The sequence below is a fragment of the Ambystoma mexicanum genome, chromosome 2p (assembly GCF_040938575.1).
Source record: "Ambystoma mexicanum isolate Mex_15411 chromosome 2p, UKY_AmexF1_1, whole genome shotgun sequence".
Lineage (NCBI taxonomy): Eukaryota > Metazoa > Chordata > Amphibia > Caudata > Ambystomatidae > Ambystoma > Ambystoma mexicanum.
Window position 1 is genome coordinate 445,798,084 of NC_090923.1, and position 18,759 is coordinate 445,816,842.

The 18,759-nt window shown below is 43.3% G+C and overlaps 1 protein-coding gene across 1 annotated transcript in view; it reads right to left on the reverse strand.

Moving 5' to 3' along the window:
• Positions 1 to 9,572: 9,572 nt before the first annotated feature.
• The window catches only part of TMF1 (TATA element modulatory factor 1), a 418,170-nt gene continuing 408,983 nt past the window's right edge, over positions 9,573 to 18,759 (reverse strand). The window contains exons 16-17 of the mRNA XM_069643800.1: positions 12,868 to 12,993; positions 9,573 to 10,200 (exon numbers count right to left, since the gene is read on the reverse strand). Coding sequence (XP_069499901.1) covers positions 10,057 to 10,200; positions 12,868 to 12,993 — 270 coding nt within the window. The 3' untranslated portion in view covers positions 9,573 to 10,056. The remainder of the gene's footprint in view (positions 10,201 to 12,867; positions 12,994 to 18,759) is intronic.

Here is an 18,759-nt window from a genome sequence, read left to right on the forward strand (position 1 = left end):
GCCCACTCATAAAACCTTAACTCATGCCCCACCCGCAAAAGTAAGAAGCTCCAAAAAAACTCACTGCTTCCAACCTCGCCCCTCTCCTCGATATCCCTGAACTCAAGCCTCCATTCGTCCATGACCCTACTCTCTAGCCAACATCTACTCCAGCACACTCACTCAGCCATCGAACTCATTGCCCCTTTAGAAGAAAAAAAAGGGAAAAAATCAATACACTGCAACTCTTGGTTCACTGAAGAACTATCTGACCTTCGCACCAAGAAACGCAAAGCTCTATCCAGATGGCAAGCAGCGCCTAACCAATCATCGCTTAAAGATTTTAAAGAGATCTCTTTGACCTACAAAAAAGCCATATTCCATGCTAAATCCGAATCCTACAACCAGAGAATCACTAATGCCAGCTCCAAATCAAGAGAAATATTCTCCATATTCAAAGAACTCACCACACCTGCCTCCAGCCCAGACGAAATCATCAAGGATGAAGCATGGTGCACAGGCATCCAGGCTGCCCTCCTCAATAAAGTTAACACTCCAAGAAAAAATAGCCTCCCAACGCAAAGCTCTCAACACCCCCACCTGCTCGCCCACACCTCCCACCAATAACTCTCTCTCACAAACACCCCTTTTTGCTTTCAGAGAAGTCTCAGAGACGGAAGTAAAAAAAAAAAATCAAACCTTCCACCTGCAAAGGGGATATCTGCCCACCCTCCTTAATCAAAGAGTGCTCAGAATCCCTCACCCCCATCATTACGGCTTTCATCAATGCTTCTTTCGCATCTGGAACTGTAACACAATGCCTAAAAGAAGCCTGGGTTTGCCCGCTCCTGAAAAAAACCCTCTCTCGATCCTTCCTCCCCTATCAACTATCGCCCCATCACCACCATCCCCTTTCTCCTCAAAATCCTAGACAAAGCCGCACACAATCAAATCCAACACTACCTGGAAACCAACACCATACTAAGCAAAAGACAATCAGGTTTCCGCAAAGGCCATGGGACTGAAACTGCCCTTCTAGATTTAAAGAATCAAATTACCAAAATAATGACGCAGGCAAACCTGCTCTCCTCCTTCTGCTCGACCTCTCTGCAGCATTTGACCTGGTCGACCACAGCATTCTCACATCTCACCTCTTCAATGCTGCACACTTCTCTCACAAGGCAACCACTTGGATCACATCCTTCCTTGAAGGTAGGGCCATGAAAGTGTATTCTGACCAGGCCAGAGCCCCTCCCCCCCCACCACTATAAATTGTGGAGTCCTACAAGGGTCCTGCACTGCACCGACCCTTTACAACTTATTCACCAAACCCCTCTCTGACTTACTGGACTACCTCAACATAGCATACACAAACTATGCAGATGACACGCAAGTTCTCCTCCCCCTCTCCGGAGACTACGACCTAGACTCAGAAGCCCTCCTCAAAATCTACTCGATTATCCAAACCTGGATGGCTATCAATGGTCTCTGCCTAAACGGAGACAAAACCGAAATCATCATCCTAGCCCCCAACAAAACACTAACCAAACTCAGCCCTGATTATTCTCACATGATCATCGACAGTATTAGCATACCGGTCTCCTCTGCCGTCAAGACCTTAGGAGTCTACATTGACGCCACACTCTCAATGACCAGACAAACCAGCGCCATCGCCTCAGCTCTGACCACCAACTCATTTACGCCATAAAACCCTACACCTCACCACGCCCAACTGCCTCTCCATAGCCAGAGCTTATAGGAGCCAGATTGGACTACTGCAAAGCCCTCCTGGCAGGCACATCGTCAAAAAACCTAAGCAGGCTCCAAATAGTGCAAAACAATGCCCTCCGCGCTGCACTACACATCCCCAAAACTGACCATATTTCACAGGCCAGAAGACTCGTCCACTGGCTCCCAGTCAAGGAAAGAATCAACTTTAAAATCCTCACTCTCACACACAAGTGCATCAATCACACAGCACCCCCCTACCTATCTGAAACTATAACAAAGAACTCTTCCACCCGTCCCAGAAGAAGCCATCACGCCAACCAACTCCGAGTACCCACTGTAAAAAGAGCCAAAGCCGGCGGCATTGGCTTCCCACACATAGCACCTAAGCTCTGGAATGCCCTCCCCAACTCACTCAGAGCAGAACCATCTCTGTATTCCTTTCGCAAATCTCTCAAAACCACTCTATTCAACTAACTTAATCCTTCCTTCACCCACACTAGATCGCATACGTCTGATACAAAATGTGTCTTGTAATGAGAATTGCTTTGTAACCATCTTCCTTCCACTGTAACCAGATTATGTATGTCTTCATGTAACAGCGCCATGATGCCCCTGGGCTGACGTGCGCTTTAAATACATCTGAATAAATAAATTACGTCATCCGGAAGATCCCAATCCTTGTATCTCAACCTCTCAGAAACCATGCTTGAAGGTTGAGTGTTTTGACCTCTGGATGGAGAGCCCTACCTTCTTCTTGCGAGAGAAGATCCTCTCTTTGCAGAAGACTTATTGGAGGGCAGATGGACATGTCCAGAAGGTCCAGGTACCACGTCCTCCTGGCCCAATCCGAGGCAATTAGGATCATGGTGTTCCTGAACTTTCTCAACCTCCTGATTACTTGAGGAATCACAGGGACTGGAGGAAACGCGTACAGAAGTGGGAACTTCCAATCCACCACAAACGCGTCTCCTAGAGCTCCTCTTGGGGGAAATTTCCTTGAACAGAACTGTTCGCACTTCCGGTTGACCACGTTCATGACCAGATCCACTTGAGGGGTTCCCCAAAGGGCGAAGATCTCCAGAAGGACTTCCTGAGCTAGCTCCCACTCGTGGGAGACTGCTATGCCTGCTCAGAGCGTCTGCCGCCGTGTTCTGCTCTCCGGCTAGATGAACTGCTGATAGAGAGATTCCCTCTCGTATTGCCCAGAACCAGAGCTGCATTGCCTCTCTGCACAGTGATAGTGATCCTACGCCTCTTCTCTTGTTGAGGTAGTACATGGCCACTGTGTTGTCCGTCATTATCAGGACATTCTTTCCGTGTACAGAGGGCAGGAAGGCCTTCAGCACTAGTCTGATTGCCCTCAGCTCCAATAGGTTGATGTGTAGTTTGGACTCCCATGGAGACCAACGACCGCTGATTGTCAGATCGTTGGTGTGGGCTCCCCACCCTGTCAGTGAGGCGTCCGTTACTACTGGTATCTCCGGCCATGGTTGCCAAAAAGATTCTCCCTTGAGGATGTTGTTGTTGCAAGCCCACCATAGTAGATCCTGAGCAACTGCGCTCGGTACTTGCAGAAGATCTGACATACTCCCCGAGAATTGGGACCACTGAGTTCCGAGGGCCCATTGGAGAGATCTCATCCTCAGTCGAGCCTGTGGTACCAGAAAAATGCAGGATGCCATGAGGCCGAGCAACCTCAGAAAATCGAAGGCCGGCAGATGCTGGGCATTCTGGAACTTTGTTACCATCTGCAGAATGTGGAGAGCTCTCACCTCGTGAGGGCAGGCTTTGCCCGAGGAAGTAACCAAGACTGCTCCGATTAACTGGAGCTCTCGGGATGGTATCATGTGAGACTTCTTGAAAATGAGGGAGAAGCCCAGTTTGTGAAGGAAGTGTCAGGTGATCGACAGATGTTCCTCAGCTTGTTTGGGAGAATGCGCTCTGATAAACCAATCGTCCAGGTAGGGGTAGACGTCAATCCCCCCCTCTCCTAAGACTCGCTGCCACAACTGCCATCAGTTTGGTGAAAACCCTTGGGCAGAGGTCAGCCCGAATAGCAGAACTCGAAACTGAAAGTTAGAACCACCAACCACAAGTACTTTCAGTGCTTGGAATGGATTGGCACATGAAAGTAAGCATCCTGAAGGTCCAATGATACCAACCAGTCTTGGAGTTGGAGAGCCTGAAGGATCTGAGAAAGGGTTACCATCTTGAACTTGTCCTTCCTGAGGAACTTGTTCAAGTTTCTTTAAGTCCAAGATGGGTCTCAATCCTCCGTCCTTCTTTGGAATGAGAAAGTAAGGGGAGTACTAACCCTTGTTCTTCTCCGCTACAGCTACATGTTCTATTGCACCTTTCTCTAGCAGGGTTAAAATATCCTGCAACAGGAGCGGATCTGGAATTTTGACAGAGTTGGTTCCTGGTGTTTGGTCCCGAGGCCTTTTTAGGAAGGGAAGGCAGTAACCTTGGGCTACTGTCTCCAGAGCCCAAGCATCTGAAGTAATGCCCCGCCATTCTTTCAGATGCAGAGAGATTCTGCCTCCCACCGGGGTTTTGTGTGAGAAGGTCTCAGTGATTTGGAGGTGGCTGCAGGAGCGGCTGAGGGCAAAGATGCCGTTCCGGAGGCTGGTTTTACACTTTTTCCTCGTCCACCATGAGCGACATTTCTCTTGCCTCTTTGAATGGCCTGTCCTCCTCCTCTACCAAAAGAGGACTAGTACCGAAAAGAACGACATCTCCAGGAAGATGAGCTCAAATAAGGTTTCTGAGGCTGTTGCATGGAGGTGCTAAGAGATTTAGCCGCTGCTTTTGAGGTCTGTAGTTTTTCTAAGCTTTCATCAGCTTTACTACCAAACAGCCTCAAGCCATCAAAAGGCATGTTGAGTAGTCTGGCCTGCACATCTGGTGCAAACCCAGACTTCCTCAACCAAGCAAATCTGCGTAGCACTGTGCTTGCAGCCATGGATCTGCTGATACTTACAGCAGTATCCAGTCCAGACTGGAGACATTCACCCATTGCCTCCTTTCCGTCTTTGACAATATTCAGGAAGCCTTCCCTTTCCTCACCTTCCCGAATATGTTCAGCCACCGAAATGCAGTCCCAAAGGGTATGGGTGAGTCTGGCCAGTGTACAGGTGACATTAGTTGACATGAGAGCCATGCTACCCGAGGTAAAGACCTTACGGGCCCAAGCATCCACCTTCTTATCCTCTCTATCTGGGGGGATAGATGGATATGCTGTTTGTCTTGAGGAAGTTGCAGCCTGAATAGCCAGACTTTCTGGAGCGGGATGCCTACTTGAAGTGCCCTATGAAAGGGGAGAACCTGATCCTTCTGGGGGCCCTGATCAAGTAGATCAGTCATATCATCCTGATCAAAAGTGGGTGAGGCTCTACCCCAGTCCATATATTCAACCACCCGAATCTGCATGTTCTGCAGGGTCAGGTTTGGCAAACTCTAGCTCAGGTGACGTATCAATGCCACTAGCAGAGTGAAGAGTATCACACAGGTCTCTCATTTTCTATTCTGGATCAATTAATTCTTCTGGGATCTTTCTAGTACCATATTGTACTCCAAAAAGAGAAACTACTTCTTCAGAGACACTTTCTTCAAATATAGAAGATACAGACTTAAAGAAGTCTGAATTAGGTAAAGGAGTAAATCTCCTTTCCCGTACATGAGTTTGGGTCAAAGGAATCAAAGGAACCTTCGATAGTATCGAAGGAGTCTTCGAAGACACCGATGACGTCTTCGACAAAGGCGTTGAAAACGCTTTTGGCTTCAATGTCGAGGGCTTCAACGACTTATGTTTTTAGACAGTGTCGGGGAAACACTCGATCCTTTCGAGGTTCACCTTTACTACTGGATCCTTCCACAGTAGTTCCTGACTTCCCTGTGTCGTCTGACAGAGCGACCGTGGTCTGGCTCTTTTGAGGCTTCTTCGAGGGCGTTGAGGCCGCATTCTCAAAGACCTCATCATCTTCCTTCTAAATTCATCCCATTTTCTTGGGGAATCCAACTTAGTCGGGCATCGTACCAATTCGGTAGACGTATCCGAGGATGAAGAGGGAGATCTATGTCTCCTCTTAACCTTTTTTGAAGAGTGTCTCGAACTACTGCGTGTTCGAGACCTCTTAGAATGTTTACGGTGATCCGATTACTTATAATCGCTCGATTTCCTATGTCTTTTTGACTAGCCATTTTTTTAACCCCGTCTTGGGAGTAGAAGGGGTGGAAGAAGACATTTTCTGAAGAAAATTTGAAATATTGCCGTTCGAGAGCGAAGCAATCAGAAAAACGGAACTGAAGCCAACGGGCAAGGCACAAGCTATTTATACTGATGGTGACATTGACACGGTCTGGAGCCCTTCAAGGGACATCAACGCCACAACCTTGTGCACAGCGCCCTCTGCCGAGATTTTTTTTTTTTACGAAGCAGCGAAGCTGGCAACATCGAATATCATAAGATGAGGAATACGTGGGAGGACACAATCCATTCAAACTAACAGTTCTTTGGGACACTTACCATATCCCTTGTCATCAATACTTTTCACTGGTTCAGATTGTTGCCAAACATAGGCTTCTTTATATTCAATTTCCTTGGCTCTTTCCAAGAAGGGAGCACTCGGTCTAGGCGCAGTTGTCGGACCACACGGCCCACCCATTACAGGTCACGCAATCGATAACCCTTTGCACTTTGTAGCACTTCGGTATTCCTCTGGCTCATGCCAACACATGTTTCCTCTTAACCGGCAACACTTGACCGTAACTTGTTGGCCACTATACACTTAGTTTCTCATTTCATACCCTTCTTGGTGTTCTTTTGGGGTAAACCCACTTGTGTCTCACACAATTCATCCCTTGGCATCTGCTATTTGCACCACCTTGCTTCTACTTCATAAGTGCTCATGACTTGATTTCGTAATGTGCGGTATTGAAATGTCCTTAATGTCTTTCAGTTTGTGTGGTATTCAAAATTCCTGTTTCAGCTTTCAAAAGTGCTTTTATCAACCTTCAGCTTGTTCAATATTCAAACACACTTGTTTTTACCTTCCAAAGTGCTTAAAATAACTTTCAGTTTGTTCGGGCAGTCAAACAAACTTGTTTCCAGTCCCATGAGCGCCCCGGTACGAGAGTTTCCCTATTTTCACTCCCCGGCTGTATACGGCAACTCGCTCTGGTTTCTCCACTCTATCATCTGGCTTCCATTCGCTCCTCTGCTCTCTCGCGGTTGCCACAATGAGCAGCGCTCACTCTCCTAGAGTCCTGCTGCAAATAACTCTGCTCTCTCCCTGCGGCAGCTACAGAGAGCACCACTCGCTCCCTTTCAGTCCTGCGGGGACCGGAAAGCTCCTGCTGCGTGCACCTGACTGAGAGGGCAGCAGGATGTCTAGACCCTCTCACAGCCAGCCTTGGCCCATGCGTCTCTCTGACTCCTGCTCAGCACAGCTCCTCTCCAGCCCACTTCTTTCTCTCCAGGCCGTCGCCCTCTCTTTATCTGTGCTGGGCGGCCAGCCTTTTTAGGCCAGCCTTTTTATACACCTGGAGATTGTTCAATGACTGCAGGTGCAAGTCCTTGGATTCAACTGCCCGACCATGGTGAAACCCATTAGCAGGACATGCCTGGCTGTTCCAACTGAAATCCTGAAATCCTCCATAGCGCTCTTCCTTGTCTCAATACCAATGTGGAGTTTGGGAAGGTTTAAAAAAAACAAAGTGCGCATAGCTCTGTGTTGTCTCCTCCTCGTCCCAGTATTAAGGTGATGGTTCGTGGGCCATTTTGGGGGGTTGGGGGAGGGAAAAAGACTGACAGTAGCCTACAAAGGCTCGAAGGATAGAGGGTTCATTTTGGAAAAGGAAAGGTCTCACCTATGGACATCCTCTCCCCATGTTTCCTGCACCTAGGTGATCCACCCTCGTATCTACACCCCTGGGGTCAGGATCCAAAAGTGATGGCCTTTCCCTGGCCACCTGAGAGGAGGATCAAGGGGGATAAGACATGAGAACACCCTCAGGTTCGTCATACTACATGTCAAGAAAGAATATGCATAGGAATTTCATGTATTAGTGGTATTCATAAGTAAGGGGGGATTCTGGGAGTTCTCTCTCTACCGGCCTATATCCCGGGTTTGGGTCTCAACCAGATTCTTTAGCTCACTATCCCTTTCACAAAATAGATATTTCCACTACATATCAGTGTTTGTCCTGCCCAAGGGCTGTCCAGCACCCAAATGCCAGGCAATTCTCTTCTGAACAAGATTACAGACAGCAACCCCAGATACGTGTTTCAGCCTGGTTGGGCCTTGTCAGTGAGGTGGAGCTGTGCTTCTCTGGGAGTTTCTCTCTACCGGCCTATATCCTGGGTTTGAGTCTCAACCAGATTCTTTAGTTCACTAACCCTTTCACAAAAAAGTCCACTACATATCAGTCTTTGTCCAGCACTGAAATGCCAGGCAATTCTCTTTTGATCTAGAGTACCAACAGCCCCAGACACTCCCAGTACCCGGTTTGTGCATATTAAGTAGCTTTAGGTTTTCAGCTAAATTACTAGGGCAATCCAGACGTGGAACCCTTGCTGGCTGTCGCACAGCTGCACCTCACTGTGAAAGGGTGGTGAGCTAAAGACTATGGTTGAGACTCTAACCCGGGAAATAGGCCGGTAAAGCGACACTCCCAGCACCCCAAGTTAACTCCCCAGTTAGTGTTATTCCTTGACATATAAATAAAGCTTGTTATTCCTCGACATAAAGCCTTAAAAAAAACAACAATCCATGTATGCTACATAAGGTTACAGGTTTGATGTGTATGCTTCAACGTTTAACTTTTCATATTATTTATCACAATGGTTCCTAAACAATAAAAAAAAATATGTATTTAACCTGTAAACAGACCGTATATATAAGGGAAGTAAAGGAAGCATATTTATCAGCAAGACTTGTACTCGCTATATGCAAATGAGAAAAAAAACTACTTTCTTCTGACCAGCTCACTTCCAAATAGGAAATAAGAGTGCACTGCAGATTCAAGTAGATATAAGGAGAGCAGCACTTTTTTTGTTCAGTGATTTTATACCACTATAGAATTTCGAATCACTAGATCCCATGAGGAAATTCCTTAATTGTATGTGCACGTATTGCACCTAACCATATACACACTTACAAAGACTACAGACATTCCCTCACCAGTGGAGGTTATGCAACACAACCCAGTGTTTTTTTTATTTTTTTTATGCGTGTCATTGCAAGCAGTATCTAAAAAAAACTGAACATTACCTGAAAATCGCATGGAATAAGGAAAGGGGAAACTGTTGGAAATACTTAAAAATAATCTCTAAGCTGTTGCCTCTTTCAGCACATTCTATCGGGATAGATAACATTGTTTATAACATTCCCCAACCCCAAAACAGTGCATTTGGTGGGTTATGTTACGACGATTTGCACTTATTGCTGTGAATAATGCCTCTGTATTTTACTTCTGTGACACCGGAAAGATTTAAAAAAGGAGCGTACTGAATAATGGCACATTTAAAAGACATCCATGCCTACAAACCAGGCAGAAAACCAGTAGAAACCTGTCAAATGCCTCTCTGTGTCTAAAATGGCATTTCAACATCAACCTTAACCTGTGATGCATGTGCAGGAGAAAGGGGAAGAGGCGAGAGTGGGAAGAGGTTGAGGGCGAGAGAGAGAACAGCAAGAATCCAAAAGTAATCCTGGTTTGCATCACAGATTCTTCTAGTAAAATAAAGCATGTTTTTTTTCTTTACGGACCAGGTTAAGATGGTCTTTTGCCTTTGTGTATCTGAGGAGAGACATTAGAAATGTGTACGAGAAAGGCATGTTTAAATAAAGTACTAATAGCAGTGAAACAGAAAATATACAAATATTTACTCGAAATTGTATACATTTTCATGTAAGTGCATTCAATACATTTTGCGAAGAATCAACATGAAAAATAACCATTATTAAAACCATGAGATACTCAGAACATAACTCACTATAGTTAGTGATTACTTACTGTTGATTGCTATTCAATCAACGGCCTGCTTAAGAATGGGCATACCCGTTCCCCACTTTCAGATGCCACATGGCCCAAAGGCATATTGTTTTTCTTTCTGAAAATAATTAAAATAGTGCACAAAATAATTTAAAGGCTGACAGTCACTAAACTCTCTTATAGAATTATGATTATGTGAACATATGGCTCATAAATAAAAATAAATTTTCAAATGTACAGGAATAGATTTTTTTGTACACAGTAACTCTGAACTCTGCATTTACATACTAAACAATTTACATTTTACAGTTTTTTAATTGCCATGAACTCAGGAAGAGTGCATAGCAGGAACTAATGGTGTCTTTGTTTTAAAAGTTCATCAATTTGAGTCTTGTACATGTTTTTCACATCTTCCAGATCCAGGCGGAGTTCCTCAGCTTCCTCTGCTTTTTCTCCATACATTTGGAGGATTGTATTGTAACGCTGATCCAGGTCCTACAAAATAAACCGGTTGAATTGATTAGTGCAGAATATTTCTGTGACTGGAGTCCAATGCAATTGGGAGGACACACAAATAGGACCCTTGTATCCATCATAAATGAATTTCTGAACATGATGAAAACTGCTCCCACCCTTAACCGTAAAAAACTAATTGTACCAGCTAATTTTCAACAGAATAGGTTATTTTTTTCTGAATGGCAGACCAAAATTGGAATTCTTTCGGATTTCATTTGGAATTCATTGAGGAGAGGACGGATTAGGCAGCACAGCTCTCACCCAATTTACAGTCTTCAAGTTTTCTAAATAGTAGATTAGACCAACAGCTCTTTCCACCTGCACCCCCATCCATTGACTGCTAGTGTCATGGGTTGCAGCAGTGGATCCATAATCATTACAGATGCATCACTATTCCCTGGAAAGATTCCAGGCACTCATGTTTTTAACATTTGTGAATTAGAAATGTCAATGGGAAAATAGCGTGAAAGAGGATCCAAAATTCTAGTGTTTTAGGGTAAGCCAACCAGCTGTTACAGATCTAGTGGAAGGAGTACTTCAAGAGCATTGGGCTATTCCTCATATCCTGTGTGCTTGAGCCCCGACACTGAATGAGACCATCCTTTTTAGCAAGAAGGTTGTTTCCAAGTTAAGAAGAACCTCATTGCCAGCACTTGCGAACCAAAAATATCTGGAATAATTAGTAAAGGTATGCACAATCAGTACACAAGCAGTGGTTTATTACAAAACATTTTTTTAATTTTGAACCAAGTTAAATGAATAGGTGGTTAGGGACAGCATGGCATACATTACACACCGTAATTTTATTTCTGATGCTTGTATCTGTTAAGATTCACATGCTATGCGTAGGCTGACATCTAGTGGTAGTCGTGGAGTATTACAAGATTTGTTTTTGAAACTCGAAAAGGGACATCGACTGGGTAGGTCGGTAATACTATCCCTAGTTTGAAGTCTACTGTACTCATGGTCCTTCACGCGTTGGGGTCCCTCAGATGGTTTTGTTTCTGACAAAACGTATAATAATTATTGGTTATTTATAATGCATTTAATACCCAGAGGTTACTAAGCACGGATTCGGGGATCGCACCTGTGTTGTTCTGCGTCGTCTTGCTTCCAAGGCGAGCGCATGGTTGCATGAAGTTTATCGTGAGTACATATGTAATAAAGCAGAGAAAATTGCGATAGAGCAGGTACATCTATGTACCTTTTGCTGTTTTCAAAATGGTACTTTGTGTAGATTGTAATGTGGTGTGCTGCATATGCACACTCAATGAGTACTCAACACTGTATATGTACAGGCAGAGTGGTTTGTTAGATGCATTATTTGCATTTTCTGAAATGGGTGTTTTAGGTTTTCTTCGTCTCTCTTCTTTAGGTTTTAAATCTGTATTGTATTTTTATGAGAACTACCAACAGCACAAAGTGTTGAAGAAACAGAAAGTAAACAAAAGGATAACCCCTGATGAATGCTCAACCTGCATGGTGTTAGGAACAGAAACATGTTGGGAATCTAATATAGAGACACTTGATGAGTGTTGGAGTTTACATTTTTGTCATTTGTGTCTATTGTATTGTTGAATGTTGATGATTTTTTTTATCTTCTCTATGTGATATTGCATTGAGTTACGACTCGCTTTGTGATTCTATGGGTGTTACAAATTATTATTTTTTATTCTTGTGATAATTAATAAATTGAATAGTTAATACATAGGTTTTTAGGGTTACTGTGTCCATTTTTTCAGGACAGTCAGTAAAAGAGAGCTATGGTCCCATCATACTCCACTACTACCACTAGATGTCATTCTATGCATAGCATGTGATCTAAGCAGATCCACAAGCCTCAGAAATAAATATAAGATTTCTTAGCGACTGCCGCTATTTGGATGCAACATGCAGTTAGACTCAATTAGTGTCATGCCTATCATTTTATGTTAATTGAATGGAACGCATTAATCTGTGTTCAAGTTAGAACTACATCATTCATAAAATCAATAATTAGGCTACATATCTTTTGAGCATTTGTAAATGATAATGAATACTTGTACTTAAAAAAAAAAATGTCATAACAGTCAATATATATTCCAGGTAATATATTGAATATGGATAATAGGATTGAATACCTAATCCAGCGTTTGAATTAATAGAGGTTCGCCACTTCTGAAGTAAGAAAACATTAAGTAAACATTTGTATATCAATTGGGGAACAAGGCAATACCAACTTCTAATGATCCTAAATATTTTATGGTTTTGTATTCCCCAAAGTACATGAGGCGGAGGGATTATATTCCACGTTGTATGATACACGTGTTGGGGGAAGAACTTCACACTAAAGATGACTGAAGTTTGAATTGTCTGACAATATGATTTTGGGGCAATGATTTTCACATTACAGATGACCAAATATAAAAATGTTTGATGTATAAACTGTCTAACAAAATGATTCTTCTTGTGAGACACTCTGTTGTCTTATTATGATAATTAGCATTTATTGCATTATAGAAGTCAACATATTTCTCTCAATTATGGACTTTTGTCCATCTACTTCAATAATATTAGAGAAGCACATTAGGATGCAACTTTTGGAATTAAAATTCCACTAATGTTTCAACATGAAAAGTAATTAGTAACAAATAACAGAACACCTACCTTCAACTGTACTCGCAGCTTTGGTATCTCTTTCACTTTTTCATCAAGTTCATCATTAAGATTTGTTAATTTTACAAGTTCTTCAGCCATTATTGATCTGGTCTTTTCCAAGCTCCCAATTTCCAGCTGTTATAATAAAGACAAAGATTACAGTTTGCCTCTGTCCCACATAAAATATTTGTACATTCCCTTTTCCAAGAGAACTACAGTAGAAATTGTATTATGAAAAGAGTCTATTACGCATTTAATGGGAAAGAAAACATTGGATAATTCACACCAGTCAAACTGCTACCAAAAAAACAACGTAATTGGACTTGTAATCATAGTTCCCCCACATAGAGATCGCTCTCTTTCAGGATTTTTAAAATATGCCTCATACGTCAGTGAGAAACCTGCAACACTCCTGACTCAAACAAGCGTTGGAAAAGCCAATAGGTTTTCACTGCAATATAAAGTACGTCCTCAAATGTCCCACTGAAGCCACCATGAACCCGGCATAATCATCATTTATGGTATAGCCCCACATGCATGTCTGCTGGTACCATATGCTAAAACCAGTTTCATATGGCTCAATTGCCAGCTATATAACATTTCCAAATAGATATCCAAGATATCCAATGTCGCGAGCACAACTTACGAAGAAATATTCTTTTAAATCTTTTCAATCTTAACTCACCAGCGCGCCTACTAAATTAGATGTGTGCTTTGTATGATCTCACCATTATACTTTTACATTTCTTTAGGTTTACCCGCCACACAGCCCTTCGTAACGCCCCAAGGCAGCAAGGAAGGGGGGAAAGCAAAGAAATGCATTTGCAGGGTACTGTATTCAGATGTAGGGAGAGGGTGGCTCGTGCAGTGCATATGGAGGGAGAACACAGGATCTACATGATTACAACCCTTTTTTTGTAAACGTATTTCACTGCAATCTAATACAGGAAAAGACCCCTGCAGACCACCCACACCTTAGTTATTACACTAACCCAATCCTCCATCTATATTGCAGTGAAATTAGTTTTAAAAAATCCCATGTTATGGGATTAGAAACAATGGGATTATATGTTTTGGGAGGATACCAAGAACACGCACCACTGAAATATTTTGAAGTTCAAGAGAAGTACAAAGAAAAACGTATTTATCAGCACATTAAATCAGTAGATACCGAAGGTGGAATTTGCAGATACTGAAGGTGGAATTTGCAGATCAATAGAAGGGATGGGACAGTTCAAATAGTTGCATGTCAGCTTTCAGTAGCTAATGCTAGTGTAACAGTTGGCATATGTATATATTCAGTGAAAGCAAGGAAAAAAATCTTTTAGTGGATGACTGGAGTTTAGATCTCTAGTCATTATCGAGCTATGAGAAAGTCATGTCTGATAGGTCACATGAGGATATGTGGACCTTGTTTAATAAGTTGAATGACTAGAGCTACATAGGTATATTAGGCTTTAAGCCCAAGATAGGTCTATAAAGAGACGCTGGAGACCCAGCGTATCCAAAAATGGGATAACCATAGTACTGCAGGAAAGCCAAGTCCTGCAGCAGGTGGTGGCGAGTCCATGGGGGTCATTATGACCCTGGTGGTAGCCTTCCCGGTAAATACCGGCACGGCTGCTGCCAGAGTCATGAATTTTCCGGCACCTGGGAATGGGGACTTACCGGGGCACACCTTCCCCATCCTTTCCCCTCACTCTCTGGCCGGCCTCCATTGGCCCTCCACCTGCCCCTACCTGCGAGGCTAAGAACCTCGGGTTCATATTTGACACCACACTTTCCTTCTCCGCACACATCTCTGACGTCTCTAAAAAGTCAAACTTCTTACGGCACCTTCTTAGAGGTACTCTTCCCTTCCTTTCCTTCCCTCAGAAGCTTACTGTTTCCCAAGCTCTGATTCTCTCTACGTTGGACTACTGTAACAGCCTCTTTCTAAATCTACCTGCCTCCACTCTCCGCCCTTTACAACCAATCCAGAACAGGACTGCGAGACTTGTCCTTGGCCTCAAGCCCTGGGATCGTATCTCTCCAGCTCTGACATCCCTTCATTGGCTCCCAGTGGATGCAAGGATTACATTTAAAACCCTCTGCATTGTCCACAAGGCTTTCTGGGGCCTGGGTCCAAAATACCTTCAACTATCCCTCTGTAAATACCTCCCTTCTCGAACCCTTCGCTCCTCTAGCTCCCTCAGGGTCAGTTGTTTTTCAAAGAAACGAGCAGGGGGTAGATCTCGGTCTTCGTCTGAGGCCTACCTTTCGAACTGCCTCCCTGCCACCTTGAAACTTGAGGAGAACCATCTTCGGTTCCGGGAGCTCCTCAAAACCTTCCTCTTCGCCTCTGCCTTTGCCCCTCTTCTCCCCTGCTGATCTGCTTTCTCTCTCGGCACTGTGCACCGGGCCACCCTCTGTCCTTCGGGCCCAGGTACCTGCTTACCCTGCCACCCATCTGCACTGCCTCCAGGCCACCCCTTGCACTGGGGTCTGTATCTGTACCCATATAGTCCCCCACCCACTCCTCTTCTGCACCTATCAGATACACCCTATCTGACTAACCTAGCACTTTACCACTTACCGGCTGCACTACCACTGTTTACCACCTTTATTTATTTGATGTATTATTTATTCTGCTCTCCTATGCTCCGCACTTTCCAATGTCTCCCCCCTTCCATGCACTTTCCCCCTTTTCCCTTCCCCATGCACTTGCATGTTCTCAATGTCACTGGGCCTAGTAAGATCGTGGTTTTTGTTTCTCCCTTGTTCCCCTCCCTTTGCCTGGTCGCGCTGTGAAACACCTGTGTACGAGCGCGATATAAATAAAATATCATATCACAGTAAATCTCCATTGCCGGGTGATGGTAATTATTACTCCCCATTCCCATTTGAGTCCCACTGACTCAATGGGAATGGGGAGGCCAGATGCAACGGCACCATTCATTCATGAATGGTGCCGGTGCATCTGTCGGGGTCTGCTCAGGGGTGCCGATCCGCCCGTCAGGTCAGACCTGGTGAGTGGAAAGGCACCCGCTTGCAGAACTCGTAGTTTGACGGTCCGGTAACAGTGTCGGTAGCTTACCGCCACCGTTGTTACCGGACCGGCAGACTTGTAATGATGCCCCATGCCTCTACTGTGGTGGAAAGGCGCCCAACCAAACACGTCAAGACCATCCAAGAAGGTAACTGGAAGCGTGAGCAGCTTTCAAGTGGTAAAGCCTGGGTACAGTGTAAGAGAAGCTGAGAATGGGAGACTGACGAGCACAAGAAACGAAAGTCATTGGGAACGCAAACAGCTTCCCAATCACCTACTCTGCATATGGCAGAAGGGCAGCTGGAGACAAGGGTGTGACAAAGAGAAGGAAGGAGAAACTCAGTATCAAAGAAGAGCACCCAAGTGACCGCAAGAGCCCGCAACGTGCCCATCCTGCAGAGAGGGAACGGGGAGGACAGGAAAAGTGGGAGGTCACCAGGGCAATGAAATACAAGAGAAACTTGTCCCAATACTCACAAAGAGTTACTTAATATACAATACAACAAACTATGTTACTCATACTGGTGTCGTGCACCCTTGTCGTGGAGAAGAAAAAGAAGACCAAACAATGCATCTTATTCGCCAAATTGTAAGCTTTGAATTTTTAATTGTACACGGATTCAAGGCTTGCTCTTTGTGATTACACGTGTTTCGACATCTGCGTCTTTTTCAAAACAGGGCTAATCAAGTTGCATTAACAAAATTGTCATTATCATTGCAAAAACGAAAAAATGGATGAGCAATATTTGTATACACATTTCAAATAAAACATAACAATTGCATGCATGTATGTTAAAGGATGGCCGTTGAGGGAGGGGAAAAAGGTGTGATTCTTAGTGATGGTTGACAAAGAGAAAATGCAACAGATAATGAAAATAAAAGTAAAAAAGAAGAAGAAAGACTTAAGAAAGTAATTATTTAATGAAGAATGTCTCGTTGCACTTTTCAAAAAATGTTCAATACTTAATCAACCCAAAAAAAGGGGGTGATGTGTTTCTTCTTACCTAGTAAGGTTGATTCAAGGTTCATGAGTTGGTAGTTTAGGTTAGATAGTCATGGGTTAAATCCCTGAAATAAAAACATCATGTGGCCCATTAATGAGCTACCTTGCTTACAATTAGTGTAGTGCACCTTACCAGTGAATAGAGCGAACTATAGATTGTTTAAAGACTATAATAATATAATTTCCCGGGCAACTTTAATTTTGAACTCAACGTTGTGAATTTACAAACTATGCTAATCTATTGAAGTTTATTTGTGAAAAAGAGCGTTAGACCGGGTCTTCATATCAATCAACCATGGTCATACACATTGTGTTCGCACGCCAATGTGTGGGAGTGTTTAACATAGCTACTTGAAGCTAACGTTGCGTTAGCACTCGTGCTTATCGTTCTTGAACATTAGACATTATCGATCGTGCCACCACGTGTTTGACAATTGCGGTCGCATTATGTGAAATAAGCCCCCCTGCGGGAGCCCCTCCAGCACGCTTACCTGTGTCAGCGTGTTCCGTATCAAAGAGTCCCGTTCGCTCTGTGCCGTGTTACTGTTATTATTGCGGCCATGGTAACTGGTCGGCTATGTCCTACTTTGGTTTTCACTATGTTCGTCTAGTTCGTTTGTTTTTAGTGTTAGAATGCTAATATTACATATGTAGTTAAGGGCTTCCTTATGTGTTAGATGAATTAGAAAATTAAAAAGCAATTTTAAATTGCCATCTGGATCGAATCACAATTTGTTAACGTTTCCAATTAAATGACATATTCAGACACTACAATGTTTCTTGGACTACAAATATGTATTTCATGTTGTATGTTATTACCAATTTTGGTATTAAATGTTAAAAATGAAAAAATCAAAGTGGATGCCTGAGCACCTCTGGTAGTCCTTTTATAGTTTCTAATGTCGCGGCCATATTTTGGGAAAAACATGGTTATACAACGTGGGAGTCGCTCTCCCTTAATGCATTTTACGGCGGAATGCTCATCTAAAAATATTGTAGTTTGAATGGAGTGGGCATACGTTTTTTTTTTTTCGCAGGGAGGGTTTCTTCATTAACCTGTGTTTAATATTACAAAGACTTAAGACTGACTATAAATGGTACAAAACCTGGTCTGTGTCTATGCGCACTTCTCAATCATATAAGGCATACATAGCTTAAGGATGTCTGTAAAAAAGTAAAAAAAGTTAAATCCTGGTATATAAAGCATGTTTTTGTAACATATCCTCTGTCAAAGTAAATGTTAGAAATTACAGATGGTAAAAATCAATTGCTGATCAATTCTTGCTAACTTTTTGTACAAAGGTTGTTCTTTCACTTGTTATTAAAGAAATAAGGCCATCTCATGGTCTGAGTTCAAGCCTCTTTCCACTGCACGGAATTTGCAGATTAGTTTTGCTTCTTCTTGCCTCAATTTAACTTCAAGGTCTCCTGCTCTTGCTCCCAGGGTCACTTTTTTAAGTCCAATAAATTTCAATTGTTTTTTATCGACTCATTGGTGTTTTCTTTGCCAATGTTGGGCTAGAGGTAAGTTGGTATCTTGACTTTCGATGTTGGATAAGTGTTCCCTTATTCTTATCCTGAGTTCCCTAATGGTACTGCCTATGTAGATTTCTTCACAATAGCAGATTATTGCATAGACCACAAACTTGCATCTACAGTTAATCTGATCCACTATCTTGTGAGTTATGTTATGTTTGTCTTTGAAGATCGCTGTATTATTTAAAGCATGTTTACACATTGTACATGTCCCGCATTTCCGAAACCCTGCTGGTAGTGGCGGGATAAACTCTCCCTTTGGTATATTCCTGATCACAGAATTGACATGGCAGCTTGTGGAAAATAAAGTGGAATTTGCCTCAGTGCTTTTCCT